Source organism: Macaca nemestrina, chromosome 5 (assembly GCF_043159975.1).
Source record: "Macaca nemestrina isolate mMacNem1 chromosome 5, mMacNem.hap1, whole genome shotgun sequence".
NCBI classification, from domain to species: domain Eukaryota; kingdom Metazoa; phylum Chordata; class Mammalia; order Primates; family Cercopithecidae; genus Macaca; species Macaca nemestrina.
In genome coordinates this window covers 85,834,556-85,856,561 of record NC_092129.1, presented here as the reverse complement: position 1 = coordinate 85,856,561, position 22,006 = coordinate 85,834,556, and the positions used below count along the sequence as shown (strand labels likewise).

The 22,006-nt window shown below is 46.4% G+C and overlaps 1 protein-coding gene across 1 annotated transcript in view; it reads right to left on the bottom strand.

The window, feature by feature from the left end:
- The window catches only part of LOC105499064 (SIM bHLH transcription factor 1), an 81,298-nt gene extending 69,387 nt beyond the window's left edge, over window positions 1–11,911 (bottom strand). Inside the window, exons 1-3 of the mRNA XM_011771480.3 lie at window positions 11,566–11,911; window positions 10,270–10,892; window positions 658–740 (exon numbers count right to left, since the gene is read on the bottom strand). Of these exons, the coding sequence (XP_011769782.2) occupies window positions 658–740; window positions 10,270–10,444 (258 nt within the window). The 5' untranslated portion in view covers window positions 10,445–10,892; window positions 11,566–11,911. The remainder of the gene's footprint in view (window positions 1–657; window positions 741–10,269; window positions 10,893–11,565) is intronic.
- Window positions 11,912–22,006: the final 10,095 nt, after the last annotated feature.

Below are 22,006 nucleotides of genomic sequence, written 5' to 3'. Positions count from 1 at the left end.
AGCAATTTAAAACTGTGAGCATTACAAACCACAAGGTAATGGGAGCCTAGCATTGGTTAGACTCATTATCTGGTGGTGTGTATGTGCTTAAGCAAAGTCCTGCACGCAGCCTGGGCTGGCTTGAAATGAAGGGGAATAGGAAGAAAAGAGGGAACCTGGGCACTACAGGGAGATAAAACCAGTTGCAGATGTAGCTGAATTGGAAAGGTGTGGGCTTAAAGCACTGAGAGAAAAAACAGATTCCTGTTATTTCCTTTGGAAATTCTTCGATTCGGATGGTTCTGTGACCTTGCCTCTTCTGCCTGATCTGGGGTGTTCCAGTTCCCTCAGCCCGATGGAGACAAATGGTGCCCCCTCCCTCGGTTAGGATGCTCTGATGGGGCCTCGTTGGGCTACCTTCCAAACCCAACTTCTCACTTGTCTACTTTGCCTCCCTCTCAACCTCTTGAGGCATCATCTGCAAAAGCTAAAATTTTACTTTGCAGCAGCTATTGGGCTCTGAGAGGGCCCCGTGCAATCCAGATCCCTGTTTTTTGTTTGGTTTCGTTTTTGTTTGTTCGGTTTTATTTTGTTTTTCTGAGAAACTAAAAGCCCAACTCAGGGCCAGACACTCAGACCCTCAAAGCTTATGTGCCGCCGGAAGACCTGCACCTGTACCTGGAGCAGATGGGAGCCCAGTTCTCGGCCAACGTTGTCCAGGGGGCTGGTCCGACTCGAGTGGCCCCACGCCTCGCCAAGCCCTGTGGAGACACAGAAACATCCTGTAGCCACTGAACCCGGACCTGGCAGGCAGTTTGGGACCAAGTCCCGCGACTGTATTACCCGAGCGAACACCAGCCTTTTGACTGGATACCCTATGGGATCCCTCTCAATGTGGACAGCAGAAGATGGGAGAGTGTACATTTCAGTCCGTCCTCTCAGTTTCTCAGCAGAGGTTAGATTTCGTCTTCTAAACTAGACCTGGTTTCTCAGGGAGAGCTAGGCCCAGGCCAAGGGCCCCCTGGCAGGACTCCAAGTGGCCCAGGTTCGGAAAAAGCCTCCAACACTGCACCCCACCGATAACTTTCGTGTAGGTTCACTAGTGTGTTTGCGGGGGTAAGGGCACTCTGCTTCTCGTCCAAAGTTTTCATCGTCATCCTTTTCCCGGGGCCGAGCTTGTCCCAACACCCAGCGAAAGCCACTGCCAGCCCACAGCGACCTGAGACAACCCGCCAGGTCCAACCGGTCCCTGGGAGGGCTTTCTGATTGGCTGCGGGGCTTCTAGCCACTCTCCTCCCCTTGGCCTCTGGCTTTAATTCCCTTCGGAAAAATTAGTTCCCTGGCGGATGATTTCCAGCCTGAAGTCTACCAGCATCACTGATCAACCCATCTTCCTATTCCTTTCCCCTCCTGGCCCTCTGCCTTACACACAACTCATGCCCCCTACCCACCCCCCTACCACTAAAACCCGCATGGGCTTTTTCTGAAGTCAGTTACTTTGGGGTGCTAACAACCTTTTTGTAGTATTTTCGTTCTCTTCTCGAATTGAGACTCATTCAACTTTTCTACGTTCCGGGTACTGTATTCTATTAACAAAGACCATCTCTTTCTCTCCTTGGTGTTTCCCCGTTAAGATCTTTGGAGTCTTTGCTGCAAACTTTCTCTGGTGATGCCTAAAAAAATAAAACGCTCAGGACTCTTGTGGCCGATTTTTAAAAATTTAATATGGAGTATGCTAGAGTATCCTTTTGTGGAAAGAAAAAAAAAGGCAAAAAAAAAAAAAAAAAAAACTTTTGAAGGCCTGTGTTAAGCTATTTATGGGTGTTATCTTTTTAATAGTGCTGCTGCTAAAATTATTTTAACTAAGTAGTTACATCCTTTTATTCTTACACCATTAAACAAAGTTTAACATGACCTCCCACACCCTACCCCTCAGAAAGGTGATTTACTGCGTTAAGGAGCAAATCACCAAGAAGTACACAATGATGAACACTGGCCTTGTAATATGAGGTTGGGGGCAGATCTTTCAAAATAAAACATGGAGTTGGATTTTTAAAAGGTGTTGGCTAGGAGCTGCTTCCTAAGCAAGCGATCAAAGCCTTGGTAATGAGGAACCGTGAGCGCCCCTTAAACTCAAATCCGGTCTTTCTGGGTGTTTGCACATCTAAATAAATCTAACGATTTCCCCACCACTCTGCAAACACTGATGCTCCCCGCCCGCACTCGGGACTCCTCTACCTCTCTGGCTCCCGGTCAACTCCTCCCGACTCTAGCCCGCCCCAGTTTTCCTCCCCGGAGTGACTCCACTGCCCTGGTCCCTGGGGTCCTCCTGGACCGTTCTGGGAGGGCCCCCGCCACAGCCACCTGTACACACCCCTTCGCCTTTTCACATTTATCGCTCTTCCCGTTTCAGCCAACCTATTCTTCGTTTCTATCACGACCTGCTCTTTTCTTTTTAAATCCCGGCTCAGACATACCCACTCAGAAGGAGTGGCAGGAGGGATTGGCTGCGGAGGCCACACGGGGGAAAGGAGAAAGGACCCTGTCGGGAAAGCCGAGGACGCCGGCGACGCTGGCCCTTGGGCTCTCTGGGGCCTACGGAGGCCTTAAACCCCAAAGCTTGGCGGGGACTAAGGGCCGGGGCACTCGGGCGAGCCCACAGCGGGCGGAGACTGCGTTGTGACTGGGAGCAGGTCTCGCGCGGCTCCCGGAAGGGTACGAAGCCTGAGCTGAAGGCCAACAAAACGTCTTCAAACTAACGTTTTGAGGGTCTCCCAAAGCGGCTGTAAGATACCCGAAGCGGCCTCCCAACCAGAATGATCTGAAAATCCCCCCAGGCTGGGATCGGGATAAATACTCGTTCTGAACTCCCGGTGCCAGCCTAGGCTGTTTGTTGTTTCGGGTTTCGGCCTCATTAGTATGCGCCTACAAGGGAAAATAAGACTTCCCCACTGGTTAATAAACAACCCGTCCGGCACAGGTTAACAGGAGCCTTCTTCCCCTCTCCTGCCCCACCCCCGCCACCTTTTAAGGAACCTTTTGCTTTCCCGGAGGTTTGCCTTCTCTTTCTGTTACCCGTAGAAATCTCACGATTGTGTCTGGGTTAATGTTTTATAAAGGACTGGCTACTCTCGTCTACCTGCCGGGCTTTCCCGATCTAATATCGAGGGAACCTCCCCAAGTCCCAGTAAGGGGTCCCCCCTCCCTAAAGTCTCGAAGTGGGGTAGAGACCTCCTCCCTGGACCCCCTCGCCTCCTGCCTTCGTTGACGCGCTCTGGCAAACCCAATTTCAGTTGGCGAGGGGGTAAGCTGAGATTTCGTTTCTGCACTTGACCTACCGCAGAAAATTCGCAAATCCTTTGATTGTCTGTTTAAAATGAGGAGGAAACCAGCTCCCTTTGCGGCGGGATTACAGTGGGAACAAGATCTAAAGATTCTCTTGTAATTCGGTGAGGCCGAGGGAACGGGGTTTTGCAAAGGAGAAAAGGAGCTCTGTGAGGGAGGCGATAACTAAATCGGGTTTTAGACAAAAGGATTTTCCTCAGCTAAAGTGGCCGAAGACAAAGGAAAACAGAATCTATTTTGGAAGATTTCCAAGATATGCCACATTAACCTTAGCTGATAAATTTTGCTTCTCCCAGGCCCCCCTCTTCCCTTAAAGTCTGGTTTATCATATTTACATAAGTAGCATTAGAAGGGATGTATCTATTATGGATCTAAAGGGCTAGCTCACATTTCCTGTCAAACCCAGGCAAGTTTCACTGTTGCTTTACCCTCCGTTCTCGGTTGAGCCATTTCCATTTAAATACCCCCTGACCCAAGGATTACCTCAATGGACTGACTGCACGGGTTTTGTAATTTCCTGAAAATGAGATTTCGATTTATAAAACAAGAAACCAATTAGTAACCAAATGAGGCGAAGTAGATCCACTAAAATTGACCTAATCCCACAGGCACCATTTAGGCCCGTTCTTGGCGAATGAATGATGAGCCCCAGTCTAGCGTGAGCTCAAAGCATCATCCAGCTGTGTTATTGCAAGCAGCAAAAATAAATTGATAGAGCTTTTCCTTCGGAATGAATTTCATACCCTTGACAAAATATAGATTACAGACCCGGCATCATCACCGCCTTCACTCAGACAGGAAAAGGAGGAAGAGAAGAGTGTGTTCTGTTTTTTTAAAATTTTTCTTTATTTTAATCAATAAACGCTACATCTCAATAGAAATGTATCCTCCTTGCAGTCCTTCCCGGGAACCTTCACCTCCTCAACTAATTGAGGTGCATTTTAGGCAATGGAGGAGGGTGGACGGAGGCGCTGTTTCATGACCTGACCACGACTTGGTGACTGAGGAGGGGAAAGCCCTCCGAGGCTGAGGCCACTGCGGGTCCTGAACAACTTGTCTCAACCAACTGAGTGTCCCTTGAGAGTGTGTAGGAGAGTCTGGTCCGGGGGTGGGGGGTAATCCTGAAAACCCCAAATCCCATGTATCCTTCCGGGCCTGCGCATCGTCGCTAAATGAGTACTGTCCAAGTCTTCCCCGGGCTGAGGCGTTGAGTGGCCTTTGTGTTTAGCCTCCGGGCGCCTCCGCGGCCGGGCTCTTTGGAGAAAAAAAGTGACTACAAATGGGTGCTACCAGCCCGAACCAAGCTCCTGGAGCAGTCACTGGCAGGAGGCCGCTTCACGAACCAAGGCGCACCCGACCCCACCTCTGGCGCTGCTGCCCTCCTCTGCCTGCGGCCCTCTACGGCCAAGGGGCCTGTGTGGTTGACCTGAGGGCATCGGCTAGCGCGCCGGGCCAGGTCTTGTTGCACGCAGCAGCCTGGACCCCACAGTGTGTGCCTGCACTCGGCAGTGCCCTGATCTCTCCTGCCTGCCGATCCCGGTTCAGAGACACCGCGGCCGCGCCCAGGGAATCCACTAATGTTACTGTAAATGTGGGGTGGAGGCCTAAGGTCACAGCGCTGACTCTCTCTCTCTCTGTCTCTCTCTCTCTGTCTCTCTGTCTCTCTCTCTCTCTCTCTCTCTCTCTGCGCCTTCGCGGAGCTCCAGCCCCGGAATTTGGGCTTCCCATAGGGATAGAACCTGCGGGCCAACCTGGCTGCCCGAATTGGAGTCAGCCGCCAAAAGACTGCAGAAACCCAAGGAGGGCGGGGTTCGGCCAGACTAAAACTGGGGGCGAAATTCATGCAGGGTTCACGAGACAGTCCTGCGTGACGGCCGAAAAACGTCAATCGATGTCACCCTGGGACTCCGTGTCTTCGAATGCGGCCCAGCTTTGGCGATGCCACCTCTCTAGAGGCCCGCGCTGGCGTGGCCAAGCCGAAAGTCGCAGGCGAATCCACTTCGGTTCTACTTGGCGCAGGGACTCGGACGATAGCGCCTAACCCGCCTTCCCGGGAACTGGCCAAACAGACTGGATCTGGACCTAAGATTTAGACCACTGCTTGCCCTTCGGGGGCAGTGGCCGGGACGGCATGAGGGGCTGCTGCACACACCTGCTCCAGCGGGACCTCTGATCCGGGCAGGGGGTGGCACCTGGGCCGGCCTGGGGCGTGAGGAGACTGTGCTGAGACCACGAGGTAGGCCCTTGGCTGGGGCCACCGCAGACAGAGGATGGGACACACCGCGCAGACCTGGCTGACTGCGTGCTTTGGACGGTGCGGGAGGCGCGACGGGGGCCTGGACCTAATTGTCCCCTGTCGGCCCTGAGCGGCCCTGAGCCGCGAGGCCGAGTGACAAGGCGCAGGAACCGCCTATTGGTGGGGCTGCCTGCGGAAGGAAGTTTACTCTGCCGTGGACACTGTTTCAGCACTTTCAGAGTAGCAGGACCATCCCTAAATAATTGAGGTTCCCCTTCCTCCACACAAAATTTTAAAATTTCACGGATCAGAGACTGGCAATGGGTGGCCCATTAAAATCATTAGATGTTAGCAAAGTACAAGCCTCATTTTCCTGAGAAATACCTGGTGGTACGGAGAAATGCTGTGAGAATCTATGGGCTCTCATTCTGTGTCCACATTTGGGTCTGTAAAAGCTGGAAGCTGCCAACATTTCTTAGAACTGGACAACAACTCCCCTAGAAATTAGATTTGTCCTTTAGAAATTCAGCCCTGTTTTATCATTAGATGAGTGATTGCACCCTGCTTGAAAGCATCCCACAATAGCTTATAATACCTGTTTTTGTTGTTGTTGTTTTTATTAGTGATCCCTCCCTTAAAAGAAAAAAGTATCCTTTTTTATTGATCTGATCTACAATTTCTAGCACATAAATCCGCCTTGCAAATGCTCTGCACGGAGTTTAGTTCTGCACTCCACATTTTAAGTCAACATCAAAACTGGAATTAAACACAGAAAACCAGCACGGAGCGTAAACTGTGCTCAAAGGCCTTTAAATGAGAAAAACTTCTGTAAGAAAATAAACATGGAAACCTAATGCTCAATCATTTCCCCAAGAAGCAAGAAAAACAGCCTTAAATCACCGACCCACGTGGGAAATGGGGCCTCCTTTTCTTTTTCAGTTCTCTGTCTCAAAATATATATATATATATATTTATATATATATATAAAACGCCATTAAGGATTTCAATCTTCAGGTGAAAATTATAGAAACCGTCTGCGGAAGTTTGTTTAATCACCCTTGTCTGTTGTAGAGACGATCTTTCCTGAGTAGTTACTAATTTCAACTCTCTGATTATTTTTATTTTTCCAAGACATCTTGTCAATGAAATGGCAATGTGATGTTACCAAGATTTTGAATAGCTATAGATTAGAAAATATATCTGATCCTTTCAAAGTTTATTATGAAAGCCACTACACACCCAGCCAAAACTGCTTTATAGCTGGATAACAAATATATATCTCTTTGTAGTTGAATTTGTCGTATTTTGCACACAAATGAAGTCATGCTATTTTTTAGATCCTGTCCCTCTGGCTTTGATAATACCAAAAATTGGTACATTTCCATGTGCCTCGATTTTTTCTTCACAAGGCTACTTTGGAATATAATATGTCACTAATTGGGAGATATGAAGTGTTAGTGATTTCTCAGTTATCTTTCCTAATTTTCTTTTTCTCTGAAATCTCCAACCTAATGCTTTATTCTTAATTATTTCAGGTACCCATATCCCATTTCTCTGTTCTCCCACTCCCGCATTTTCACCTAAACAGTTTAACTTCATCTACTCAGGCAAATAAAAGCTGAAACTTGCCCCCAGACACGGAAGCTACTAGACTTGGGAGGAAAACAAAAAAGTGTATTCGGCAAATGAAAAGGGAAGGGAATTAGCTGTATTTAAGGTGTATTTAAGGATATTTATTCTTTCAAATATAATTATGAAATGATTTTTGTTAATTTAACTTATAGACTTTTGGCATTACAGTGTATTAGCGATGAAATAGTATATGAACAAAACTGAAGTTTTACAGCAGTTTTATACCTACAGCTATGTCACCAGATTAATAATTATTTAGATTATATAACTTACAAAATTCATATATTACCTGTGATAAGACATTTATACCTATCTTAATCTCATCCTTAAAATTCTGTTGAGGACCTACTGTGTACTAGGATGGCTTCAAGATAGATGTAAAGATGAATTTCATCTTCCAACAAATTCCATTTAACACCACTAGAAAAGGTTACATCCATATAAAGTGATCAGTTACCCCAACTGCCTTGAACCCCAATCTTGTCCACTCTCTGCCTTCAGTCAACACTGAACCTAAATTTGGCACCCCCTACAGGTTGTGCCTGGTCTTGCGATTGTGACTATTTTATTGCTTTGAAAGCTGTTGTGGTGGTGGTGGTGGTGGTGGTGTTGTTGTTGTTGTTGTTGTTGTTTAATATTCTCAAGAGCTGTGTTTGGGTTTTGGGTTTTTGAAGTTTGTCCACCGTCAAAATTAAAACCTCATCCCTAGAAGCCAGCTGTTCTGATGACCCTGTCTAGCTCACTGGGTGGAAGCTGAGGGTGAGTTATGAGCTCAACAGTAGCTGGAGAAACAAATGATGTGCCCAGAGTTCACACATCGTCCACCTCCTCCACCCCATAAACTCACACTCACCCACAGAAGGGAGAGAAAGGAGGGGTCCGGGGCTGGGGGCGGGGGAAGGTGAGGGGGCTGCAGAAAGCACAGTGGCTGTTAAAGTAGCCAGAGGGGACCATCCTGGCCACCAAGAGGACTCCAGCGGAAGCCTTCATTGGCGCTCTCTTTAAAAATAACGAGAGGTTGGCTGTGAGAGTTTACTTTTTGTTCCTATTTATTTATAACGCGACTTACAATGTGTAGAGTTAGCACTTAATTAAGCAAAAAGGCTTGCTCTTTTAAAAACAAAAACACGAACAACAGCAGAAAACAGCCCGATATCCTCCCAGCTGCGCCTGCCCCGGGTCTGCACCAAGCCGACTAGCGTCCCTGGCCGGGCGACTCCCCGGGCTCTCCCGGCCGGCTCAGTGCCCGCCCCAGAACGCCGCCTTGCTATTCTCCTCCCGCGATTACTCGCAGCCCCACAAGCAGCACCATATGCTGCTTCTGATCAAACAGCGAGCGACATCGGCACAGATAATTGACGAGACCGGCTGGAAATCACGCAGAAAGGGAGCCCACTGAGACCGCAGGGGCTGACAAATCACTGCTAATAATCCTGTTAGGAACAGTGCGGCCAGCGGAGTTCGCAATAGCTTTATTTTTATAAAGTAGGCGCTGACAGTATAAAAGACAACGAGATCTCTTTTTTAAATAGAAGGCAGTGTGGTATAATGGTAATTATCCCATCAACAATTCATAGCACAGTGTGAATGGGAAGTGTGGTTTTGGGTATATAAGTTCCCCTTCTTCTTCTTTTTCTTCTTCTTTTTAAATTATTTATTTATTTATTTATTCATTTACTTTTCAGGTACTTTAGACTTTCATTTCTTTTTTCCCCGCGGTTTCCAGGGTCAGAGAAGAACTGTTCAAGGAACTGCTTTAGGAGGGAACGACTAAAACATCACTTGTAGTTTGAAGGTAGAACTGAACTATAATTTGAAAGTTTTCCTTTGGCTTTGAGCATGTTTTGCAGGCTTTTTGACTTAGATAATAACTTTAATGTCATGATCAAGCAAAGTGAAACTGCAAACCCAATAATGACTGTTTCCTGCCCATCCATTCATTTAATGGAAAACCACAAACCCCAAACATCTAAAATCAACAACAGCAAACACCTCCAGGGGTCAAATCAGAAGTTCTCATTTGTAAATAAACAGAATTCTTTCTTTTGGATTTTTGTTTGTTTGCTTGTTTAGTAATCCCTCTTTTACATTTCTGAATCCCCTTCTCCCAGCAAAGACATATCCAATATATATTTTAAAAAATATGTTTGTATTATTTGAATGCAAGTAAAGGAAAAGATGGGCAAATGGAAAAGTGTCCTTTTCTAATAAGTATAAATGGTTTTATACAGGACACTGTTCTATGAAAGCTGCACTGTCCTCACACAGTGAATCTTGATAATCTAAATACGAGTTTTAAATCATGTGAACAGCTCAGCTATTCTAACTTCTAGGCCTTATTAGACAATTTTCTCAGAATCCATTTGCCAACCTGACACCCAGAAGATATTTTCTAAGCGGGCGAGCCATCTTAATTCAATCTTATGTATTTTAGGACTAGCCTATTATCTTACAGATAACACCAAGCCCACAGTTGCAAATCATCAAGCTCCAGAGTTATTCCAGAATCTGCGAATGTCTTGAAAACTCAGAATAAATTTGCTTAGAATTTATTTAAGAACCTGAGTAAATCCAGGCATACTTGTTCACAAATATGCATGTTACCCATTTGCAAAATTTTAGACATATAGAGAAATTATTATCTGGCATATCTGGCTCCAGGTACATGGGTCTATCTACACCTGGCAAAAAATACAGAATTTGGCAGTGCTCTGGCTTTTTACTGGACAAAATTCTAACAAGAGGAGTAAAAAAGAAAGTCATGTTTGGATTAGTAGTACTTTCAATTGAGCCTAGTCTCTGAAGTGTTGACAAAAGGACTGTTGGGCTGCTTCCCAACCAAACATATCTGATGGACTGAAGAGAAAGTATTGATGGGGAAGTAGAGGGAGCCTCGAAAAAGCGACAGAAATTCTGAGTTCAGTGAGGACCTTAGTGAAGTAGCTGAGCTAAACTTCCCTTTGCAGAATATATATGTAAATATGTATGCATTTCTCTGGTCACTGGTTTCGGCTGATTGCCTGGCAAATCCCCTGCCCCTTCTGCATTTGAAATTCCATCTGGCCAAAGTCACTTACCTTCTGGGAACACGACTCTCATTTTGAGATAGCTGGTCGTGAGTCTGATTATGGATGCTTTGTCCAGCTGCGAGGTGATAGCCGAAGGCAAAGGCAGTAATTTAGCCAGTTCATAAAATTCACTGTTTTCCTTCTCCCTCCTAGTCCGGGCAGCATTTTTGGACTTTTCTTTCATTGTGTCTTGTTCCCCCTTTCTTCTTACAACGTAAACTCCGCAGATTCATCCAAAACAAAAAATAAACTTTCAATTAGAGATCATATTTGGCAAAAACATAAAACATACTTTGAATAAAGAGGCTGAAGTATTTGCACCAAGAACAGTGTATTGATGGCAGTAAAAGACCAGCGGGGGTGAACGGAAAATATTTTCTTTGAAAATGCGGGATGCAGTATAGGAAAGTTGCTGATCCACGGAATTTGGGCAATCCTGGGGGTCCTCAGGGTATCAAATGCCGGTGGGACCCCTGAGGAGCCAGCCTTTTCTTTTACTCCGAGCTGCGAACGCTGGTCCTCGGAAAATCGACATAATAATCCCCGACGTTTGTTCTTCAGTCTCGCGGCATTTAAGGTATCTCCGAGCCCCTTTGGGAAGAGCAGGAACTCCAGACAGCTCTTTCAAGGCCCTGTGAAGACAACAACATCAGAGCATAAGAGATCCGCGGCTCCACAACCACTCACACACTTGTCCCAATTCCAAAAACACGGCCGGAAAGGGACTCAGCGTGCCTAGCCAGGCGTTTTGGGTTTGTTTTTAAAGAACCGGATAAATCGGCAGCGAGACGGCCCCCTGCAAATAATGCTGGCATTTCCTGACCCATGCCAGCCACATCCTCCAGACCCCTGGGAAGTTGCCCAAACAACAAAATGCATATTTTTGAAGACCCGCAAGAGACTTTCCGCTGCGGGTCCCCGAACCCGCGCCCAGGTTGGGTGCATGTCCCACGAAAGCAGGTTTCTACAATTCAGAATTCCTCCACGGCGCGGCGGGGGCCTTTCAGCTCCCGACCTTGGCAGATGTGGACCTTGGCTACCTCTTTAACTTGGGCCTTAAGTCTGAGGGATTCCTCAAAAAGTGACACACACCAAGTCCCTCGGGACTCCCAAGGCGACCCAGCGCTCTGGCTGCCCAGCAGGGGCGGCAACAAGCGGGGTCCGGCAGCGCCAGGTTAACAGGTGGCGCGGTCGCGACAGCCCCTCGCAGGCGCCCAGGGGGTGGGAAGCGCCGCGGCCTCTCCCACACCGCCGCGGAGCTCCAGGGTTGCTGGTAGGGCGCGGGATGTCTTCTGCTTCACCTACCTTCAGTCCCCACAGGCGGCAGAGGGTTCGGGGGCGCCCATCTCTTAATTGTACTCATGCCTACCGTCCAACCCAGCGGCTCTGCCGGCCTCTCCGCTTCCCACCGGCAGAGAGGAGCAGAGCATTCCCGGCTCCCTTTTCTGGATCATGAATTGGAGGAGCGGTGCGTGGCAGAAAAAGGAGGATGCAAGCTTTGGGAAGAGTGAGGTGATTTTAGAATCCTGGTCCTCCGTAGTTGCTACGAAGCCAGTTCACTATTATTCCTAATTGGAAGCCGAAAACTGTCCCCCGTAACTTCTTTATAGCTTAAGGGTTTAGCTTCAACTTCACTCCCGGGCCGCCTCTCTCCCGCCCTCCCTCAATGCCACTCACAAGCCTTCTAGCCTCCCATTGGCCTGGCCCGGCCAGGGGCGAGGCGCTCATTGGCCAACAGGGATGAGTGACACGAGTCGGCCCCGCGCCGCCCTCCGCGCGTCCAGGCTCCGGGGTCTGGATCTTACTATCCGCTCCGCCGCTGGGCTCCTAATGAGCCCCGGGTGCGGGGTCGGCGCTGTCCGGTTGCCGCCGCTGCTCGCGGCCTCCTGGGCCTTCCCGACATCGTGTGCGACCCGCGTTCCTCGGGCTGCCTGGGGTCGGGTGGTTAAGCGCTCAGTCCAGCGCGGCGGCCCAGAAGAGCCGGGGACGTCCGCAGGCAGCGGAGGTCGGACCGGCTGGTTAGTTCTACCGGCGGAGGAGGCAGGGTTGGCTCAAAGGCCCATCCCGCTGGCAGTCGGGGTCCGACGGCATGCGCGAGGCCGGTTTTGTGCTTTATTTTCTCTTTCTGTGAAACCATGAAGACACGGAATTCATTGCCAGAGGAAATAAATACAATGACTGTCTTTAAATCCCAAAGAAGTGCGCCTTTTTCTAAACGGTTTGGGTTTGGGGGCTGATTTTTTTCACTGTGGAAAGCTCGATCAGGGAGTTTTCCTGTGGGGAGAAGCGAGGGGGACACTAGGGGAACACGTTACATTTCAGGGCAAAATAGAATGATTGATATATAGAGATACATATCACAACAGTCCGTTATCTTAAACATTAGCCAACTCTTTGCCGGGTTTTGTTTCAGGAAACAAAAGTCCAACATGACTATTCCTTACAGAAAGGATACAGTCTGCATGAATGAACTTAACGATGCTCACAGTTCCCTAATAGGAGCTCACAATTCCCTAATAGGAGCTGGTTAAACAAACGCTCACCAGGACTCTCCCTGAGTAATTATCTCTTAGAGACCCTCTAATTTGAAACGCCTTCTCTTTCTCTCATCTGAGAAAACACAACAGATAGCATAGAGAAAAACTCAAATTGTCCCAAAACAATTGTTGTGCTCACCAATCACATCCTACAGACTCGATTCCCGGCTTGGTTTGGGTACTGCCTGTGACCAGATTCGGCTCCCGGAGGTGCGTTTGGGGGGAGTTGTTTCATCTGTCATAAAAATCAGTGAGAACACCAGTGACTGGGCACTCATCCTCTCGTTTGTGGCGCTAATTGTCATTGAGAAAATAAATACTTTGAAGAGGAGTGTGTGCCATTCTGCTGATATTCAGAACAACTTTAAGAGTGTTTGTTCAAAAATACAGACATCTGCCACCTCCTTGCTGCCCGATGGCAGTGAGATCCTCGTAGAAGGACAACAGGAGCTTTCTGGTGGTATTTACACATCTGGGCAACACCTGGCTGGAGGAGGTGAACTTTTTGGATAGAAAGAAAAAGAAAGAAGCACGGAGATTTTGTACGTCTTTCAAAACTGGAATCCGGCTAATGGACTCCAATCCAGGAGGAGTCATTTCCCCAGTGACTGTAGCCACTTACAGACCTGGTTCTGGGCGGCTTTCAACCACCCAGTGATGCACTTTTAACAAACATAGCTAGAAGATAGCGAGAGATGCACCGTGGCTTACTTACACACAAGATTCCAGAAAGATCAGATAAGGTCAAGTTGGCTACTACATGTAAAGTCGGGGGTGGAGAGTGCGTGTGGAGAGGGAAATAAACTTTCTTGACCCTCCTCTCCCCTCCAACCAGGCAAAGCAATGACACTCAGGGTTAAGAGGAGGTTTTCTATTGACTGTGTTCTAGAGAGGATTTCAGTCAAGTCTGCGGTTACTCTAACCCTATCTCTACTTAAAACAACATGCCAGTTTGGAAGTGCCTCTCAGGGGTCTGAAACCTGTGCCCACAGCAGGAACTTCCGGGGAGTGTGTGTGGGGGGGGGGGGAGTCAGGTAATGCTGGGTTTCCAGAAGAAGAAATGCAGTAATTTTGCCTTCAGAAGCAAGATGGGCAAAATGAGTAAGGAAGTCTTCACGCTTAAAGCGGACGTCCTGGGGGGCTGGGCGGGCTGTTCCAATGTCCCAGCGAAGCTCAGTTGTCAATGAGACGAGTAGATGTCGTTTAATAAACAAAGTGAATGCACGACCACGAGGTGACGGCCTCTCGCTAAGTCCTCAGCACACAACTGTCTGAGCCGCGTTTACCGAGAGAGTGAATTAGCATGACGACGTAACACCTGTTTTTCTAATCTTTGAACCTAGGTTGGAGCCTGAACGCTGCTCCTTCACTCCCCCGCCCGGGCCCAGGGACCCGGCTTTGCACCCTCCCCGCGACCCTGCCTGCCAATCCCCCATGCGCCCTGTAGCCGGAGGCGTGAACCGTGAACCGGAACCTCAGGTGCCTCCCACGTGTTCTGAGAATTGGCGTTCGCCTCTATCATGGGAAATTTTAAATGAATTTCTTGAAGCTCAGAGACTAATCGTACCATCCGCTTTGCCAATATAAGGAGAAAAGCCCCAGAAAGGAAGAGACGGTCACCGGCGACCCACTATCCCTAAATAGAGATCCTTATAGAGTCTAGGCCGCGACTTCCTTGAGCCAGTGGCCTTAAAACTTAGCCTCTGGCCCTCAGGCATCCAGAGTGCGATCCTGATGTGGGAGAAAACCCATGCGGGGCTGCAAAAAAAGTATCTCCCTCCTTCCCCTACCAAGCAGGGCGAACAGCCCAGTGTGATGGCGACACTGTTCCCCCAAGAGTCCCTGCCACCTCTGGGGCAACCCAGGATGCTGCCCTCATGGAGTCTGCCCTGGACCCCGGAGGCCAGGATGTGCAGGCTTCCGTGAGTCTACCCCAGTGGTTGCCGGCAGCCACTCTGGGTGGATTCGGGAACCAACGCGCCTGTGTGCGCAATGTCCAGCATACCACGAGCACCCGGATAGAAGGGGGAGTGGGCATCTCAGGCGCCTTCTGACCCCTCCCCGCAAAAGGCAAAATCAAGACTAGAGAAGGTGAACTTTCGGTTGTAAAAGAACGAGTGAACGCATAGTGGAATTCCGGTGCAAACCGCTGAACCGGGGTTCAATGCCTCGGCCCCCGACCCTTGCTCTAGCACAGACCTCCACCCTGCCTTCCGATAACTCCTCTAATGACTCTTCTTTGCTCCAGGTTGTTTGAGTAACTTATCAAAACTAGAATGATTTCTGTCCACTACCATTCTCTTTATTATTTTTCTTTTTTTGCAAACTGCTAGGGACGCACACATACACATTTGCATGCTCGCACATCCCACATGCACAGTTGCACAAAGCACACAGACATGGATTTGCTCAATGTCCAAGGTCAGGATGAAGGATATATTTATAATCAAGATACAAAATCTGAAGATGGTCACTCGAACATCTCAGTATGTTATATCCAGATGTTCACTCTATCACTGAAAAGGACAAGTTATCTAGGGACATATTATTGTCTTAGGAAATATTAACATTTCCTACTTCCAAGTATATTAGTTAATGTAATCCTGTCCTAGACTCATTTTATCACCACATTTAGACATTTACATCTCTGTGAGTCGTTATGATGTTAAGGCAGAAACAAAGGCCACTTGTAGCCTTGACCCCAAAGTGTAGAAGGAGCCCCCCAAAATAGGGTCATAGTTGCTATGTTAGAAATTATGGTAAATATTACTTGTCTGATCAAGACGTTTTGAAAAGTATATTTTATGTATATAAATATTTTAAAAAACCTTTTTCCGAGGTACTGCTTTTCAGTTGTCTCCCTAAATTGACCCTTGAAATACCCCAAATTCACTTCAGTGGTTACACATTGGAAAAAGAAAAAGAAAAAAAAAGAAAATCCACCAAGTTGGAAAATGAGATTGGCGAATACAAGTAAGGGTTTCATATAGTTTCTCTAAATATTATGGTTAATTTTTCAGATATTGGAAACCGTGGTCTAATATATAACCTTGAATGGCCGCCGAGAAATAAGTGCTTCTTGAATTGTGCACTACTTTATTTGCAGACATAAATTTTAAGCTTTAAATAATATAATTATTTTAACATATAATTGCTAACTGGAAAGAGGTCTGATTCTGTGCATTCTGAGGATGGGGGCAGGTGGGTGCCTGCACTTTCACACTTTTCTTTTCCAGAAATCGAGCGGAGGAAGCTCTGTGTACATAAATTTCAGCAACGCTGAATACAGGCACACAGCTGAGGCGTTCTAACTCTGGAGATGAACACTAGATTGGAAACTCGGGTTGAAAAACACTTTGATTCTTAAATCGGATCGCGAATTTCAGACCAAACTCTGCTTTTGTTATAAGGTGGCTGCATCAGGCCCACGCTCAAGAAACCCAGGCTGGCGGCCGGAGGGACTGGGGGTGGGGAGGCCAGTGGCCTGAAAAAGGGTACGGGACATCAGAATGGGCTGGATCCGGAGAGCAGATACCTATCTTTGTAACTCCAGGTCTCCAACATTAGCCCTTCAGCCCCTCCGGGTTTGAGAACCGTTGGGCTAAGTTTCTAGAGGGTTCTTCCCTTCTCTGAACCCCAACATTCCTTCTAGCCCCTGCGCCAGTGAATCGCGGAATGATGCCCTGCATTCCCTGGGTAGGTAGGTAAGGGATTCTGAGGAGGAGGATCCCTCTAATAGGTAAACAGATGTCTGGCTTCTAGTCTTGGCCGAGCCTCTGGGTCACTTGGGATGGAGGTTGGGGAGGAGGGCGGCTTTTAAATATGAAGTCTAAGGCCCCACCTTGGTTTAGGAATCGGAAATCCCTATCCGAATCTGGAATTGGCATTCCGTAAGGGTAAGGAAGGCCTCAGGCCACTACGCAGCTCCGAACGCGGGGAAGCAGGAGCAAGGATGAGTTCAGAGCCAGGGTTGCCGGCGCCACCCCGGGCTGCGCAGTTAGGGGTAGTGGACCCGCCCGGAGACGCAGCGGCAGTAGCAGCTTAACCCCGTTGGGGGCGCCGCGCCACTGAGGTGGTTGAGTCTCCAAGTCCTGAGCCTCCAATAGCTGCTCCGGCTTTCGCGTCTCAAACACAGGACCCCGGAAAAGTACCACTGTGCTCGTCTGGGCGGCAGATCCTGTGCTTCGGGAGTCTGGGGCACATTCCTGGGTCCTCCTGGACTCATTGCCTCTGGGCCCAAGACATGGGAATCTGCCCTTGAATATCTGGGCGCCTTCGCTCTTAGCGCGGTTTTGGAACTTGAGCGTGCATGGGAATTGATTGGAAGGCTGCTTAAAACACAGATTGCTGGGCCTCACTTCCAGAGTTTATGATTCAGTAGATCTGGGGTAGAACCCAATAATTTATTTGCATTTCTAACAGGTTCCCAGGTGATGTTGCTGGTGAGGGAACCGTACTTTAAGAACCATTGCCTTAGTCTGCTTTTTCTCAGCCTACTTTTGAAGTAGAAGACTGTGAGGGGGGATAATATTCGAAGCGATGGCCCTAGTATTGTGGGATCTTGAACATACAGCATAAAATAATAGGGCGGTCTAGTAGAGGCCCAGGAGTGAGGCTGTCCTCCGTGATAGGGATGGGGTCGCTGAAGATGGCTTATTCCTGTCTCCTTAGGAAAGTGGCTGGTCTCAAGAAAAGGGAGAGGAAGCTGGGGCCTTAGCCAGACCAACCTTCCGTGGGGAGTTTGGCTTCAGAAGAGCAGGAAAATACACAGGGTGCTCTCAGAATGTTCCAGTGTTCCAGGATTCTCAGCTATGTTGTGGGAAATAAGTCCAGAGACTTTGGTTCAGTCAACCAGCGGTGGAACACACTGGAAAGATAGCAGACAAGCATTGGTTCTCCTTTTGGCCCGAAATCTGTTCCCTCATTTTTCAAGACAACTTAGGCATAAAGGGTTCAAGGTGTGTGTGTGTGCTGTTGGTGCAGGGGGAGTGGTCGCTAGAGGAGGGGACCCTGCCTGGATGCATTGGGCCAGGGAGGTCTAGGCCTCCCCTCAAGTGGTAAGTGCTTCCTCTTGTGCGGGGTCAACGTTATGATATAGCTTTGTTGATCCTTAAACACTTTTCTCATGTTTTTTATGGCTCCATCCTGCATAAGAAAATATTTTAAAATTATATTTTTGTAACTGCATTGGTAAACAGATGAGTGTAATCCAAGTTGGTTTCATTATCATATATTCATTATTTTACATATTTATTTATTTTTCTTCTGATGGTAAAAGAAATAAACATTGAAACATTTTTCTCAGGCCGTAAAACTACATGGGCCCCTGGCACTGTGACTATTGTGCGAAATGGGTAAGTCAGTGCTGCTCCTGGGTACACCTGGGATAATGTGGATGCTGGGCATGCCTTTTCCCAGCGGTGGTTCCTAAGACCCTTTCAGAAAACTGGAGAGAGGTTTGGGATGACGATCTCTATCTGTGAGTCACAGCTCCATTCCTGGAATGAAACTGTTCGTCTCCTCAGGGCTCCACTGCGGAGTCCCTCCACCCTAAAACCAAGTGGAAAATCCAGACAGATTAGGCTACCAGCACCATTTCTTATCTTAACACCTGACCTACTTCAGTCATTTTCCTTACCTAGAAATCCAGATTATTAAGTGAAATACAATCTTAAAACACTATGCAAACCAAGCAAATGCATCTTGGGCTACTAGTTTATGTCTGCAGCTATACAACTACTTAGCTTCTTATTACTCTTCTGGAATTTCAAGCAAATGTTAAGATTTATATTATACACACCATTCTGCATCTTGATTTTTTTTCACTTTCCATGACAGTATACAGAAAGCTTCTTCATCCTTTCTTTTCTAAACATCTGTATAGCATTCCAGGAAATACCAGTATAAATTATTTAACCTTTCACCCACTGAGAACATTTAGGTTTGTTTCCCATTATTGCTATCACAAACAATGCTGCAGTGGATAACACTGTACACATGTCATTTACCTGTGTACAAGTACACCCACGGGACAAATTCCCAAAAATGGAGTTGCTATATGGAAGGACACATGGATTGCACTCCTGATAAACATGGCTAAATTGCCCTCCATGACAGTTTTGCCAATTGACACTCATCAGCAATGTGTGAGGGTGACTGTTTCCCTACAGTCTTGGAATGAAGCATATTATTAACTTTTTTCCCCAGTCTAATAGATGAAAATTGACTTTTAATTTTTTTCTGTTATTAGGGAAGTTTGGCATATTTTCATATGCCTAAGTGCTGCTTGCATTTCTCTACTGTAAACTGTCAACCCAAATGATTTGAGGGTGGGGGCCCTCTTGGCTCTGAGGTCGGTAAATCCTTGGGTAGGAGGATGAGGTGGGGTCTGGTTTTAAATACAGTTGAACCTTTCTTGAATCCCTGGAGTGAGCACACTCGTCAACACTGGGAAGTGGAGACAACGAGAAACACGGGTTCAAGGTTCTAGAGTCATCTACCAACACTTTTACTCACATGAAACATTTAACATTCTTTCATAGAAAACACAGAATAAGATAGATATGCAAATATAATTCTAATGTATCTTCATTCAACTGATCTCCTGTCTAATTATAATCAATTATATTATACATATGTTAAAACAGTGGTTAATTTCTGGATTCTGTATGTTTTGAAATTCAATTGTCCCAAGTTGATATTTGATCAATCTGTTTCTTTATTTTACCTACAAACACATGGGAGACTTTACCACAGAAACAACTCAAGCATTAACATATGCCAGCCAATCACTTCTCGTGATTTGAACAAATAACTTGGAGGAAACAAGGGGATAGACTCATCAGCAGTTTCAGAGGAGGAAAAGCCATAATAGTCTGGTTAAGAATCTAAATAAAAATGATACATAGGAGAAAACAGGGGAAAACAAGTGCACTGCAAATGTGCAGCCCATCTCAGTTTAGATCTGCTTTGATATTTATTTTCACTCCTGGAGATCTGATAACTAGTTTGTGAAGATACATCTTGTACCATAAGCCATTGTGTATTCTCCTTGAATAATCAAAAGTCACAGAAAAGAAATCTTGATGGCAATGTGATTGTTTTACTCCAAGCCAAACAACAATATAAATGAGTATTAAAATTTTACATTAACTTTCCTTAAAACTTTTGATTTCCTATTCATTTTAGGGCCTCAGTGCTTTGGAATTATAGTATAGTTTTATATCAGATGGACTCTCACTTTCTTTCTCCCCCAATCCCATAAGAAAGACATGATAATGAGAAACTATTCCAGCAGGAGAAGCCAGTTTAGAAACAAATGGATTCCATGGCAACTCCTGACTCCACATGACTTCTAATAACTGACATTTCAGTTGAAAATGGTCTGTCTGTTATTCTGCTCAATGCTGGTGCTTTATATGGGGTTTTTCCTAGTTTACATCTCAGAAATGGAACGTTAATCTCCAGTTTCATGAATAAGCAGCGGCAGCAGCAGCAGCAGCAGCAGCAGCAGCAGCAATGTGTCACCACCTGTAACTATAATGTGGCCAGTGATTTGTCAAGTGTTTCTGTCTCCAATTTTCAGAGTAGCTCACAGAGGTGAACACTGAATAGAAAATATTCAGAGCTGGTATCACATAGTGTAGAAAATCTGGAAGGTGTGTTCCACTGCAAATTGACAGAGAGAGTCAAATGTTTTCATTCAACTCAAGATAATGCATGCATCAGGCCCCTGACAGCAAGTTGTGAATGTTGGGCTTTGTTGAGTCAGAGACCACTGCACTGGAAGAGGAAAACTAAACAAGGATAAAAATATCTGGTGTACCCCTGTCTTACTTAAAACTCTCTATTTTGTCCCAAGGCTGAGTGATCTGCTGATCTCCCAATGAGTACTGGCACCACTGTCATGATGATAATTAAGATGATAAATGTCATGATGATAAATAAGAAATGTGTACAGAACAGGTTTGTAAAACCTCATGTGTAAGTATTTTATAGATTTTTAGTCTAACACAGAAAAAAAGTTTGGTGACAAATGAGTCAAGTGATCACTCTTGGAATCACTGTAAGTCAGTGATGGATTTGGGTACAAAAATGATGATGAGCTGAGTGTACTTTTGAGAGCTCCTTCCATAGCTTCTGGATCTCATCGAGGAGGTTGTGTCTCATCCATGCAGGTAAGGACTGAAATTCAGCCCTGGCTCAGTCCTGTGTCCCATGCAGAGGGGCGTCTTTTTCTAATTTACACAAAGGCACTGTACAGTCTAGCAACAGCCCTCCCAATACTATCCTCCTTGCTGATTCAGGGCTCATGTGACACACTTCAAAGAATGTTTGTCATGATGTATTGGAAATAATCTTGCAGTCATTTCAGTGCTTAATGGGTGACCAACACATAACATTTCATTCCCAGCAAGTATAAGAATAGAGTGACAGAGCAAATTTGTTTAGTGAGGGCATATCCCAGAGAAAGTAGAGAATGAAAAGAAATGCTACTGTGAGGAAGGAAAAGAGATGAACACATGGAGGTGGGGAGCACCGAGGAGAAAGTTTTACAAAAAGATTGACATCAACATGTTTAAAATGGTTCCAAAATCTATTGACCAAATTCAGGGGGAAAGACTTTAAAAAGAGCCAAGTATGCTTATTTTGAAAATTGCATTAGACAATTAGCCTGTGCATTTTTAAAAAGTAACTTAAATATTACTATTGCTTTGACTAATTGGAAATTTGAGAAGTGTAAACCCAGTAAGAACTCTTGCTGTTTAGCAATGTTATCAGCTATCAGTTCTTCAGTGGTCAGCAATGCTGTAGTTTATATAGGACCTTCACATCTTTTTCAAATGAGCTGAAACCTGACCAGTGAGACAGCAGATTTGAAATGCCTGTGCAGTGACCAGAATGTGATGGGTGCTCACTAGAGGAGAGTGCTCACCTCACTTCCCACTTGCTCTATTATTTCAGCATGAAAGGAGTTAATTGGAACTTCTGTGAGTAACTCTCTACATTCCTGTGAGGATGGGGACAGAAGATATTTCTCCAAGTTTCCAAAGGGAAGGCTGAAGAACAGAGAGCTGAGTGGCTTACCCAGAACCACATAAGAATAATGTTCACTCAAGTAAGTATTTTTGGGCTTTCCCTCAAAAAGTGAAAAAGACCAAATAAAAAGAAGTTAAGGTTAGATGTATTGGAAATAAGGAGAGTAACCC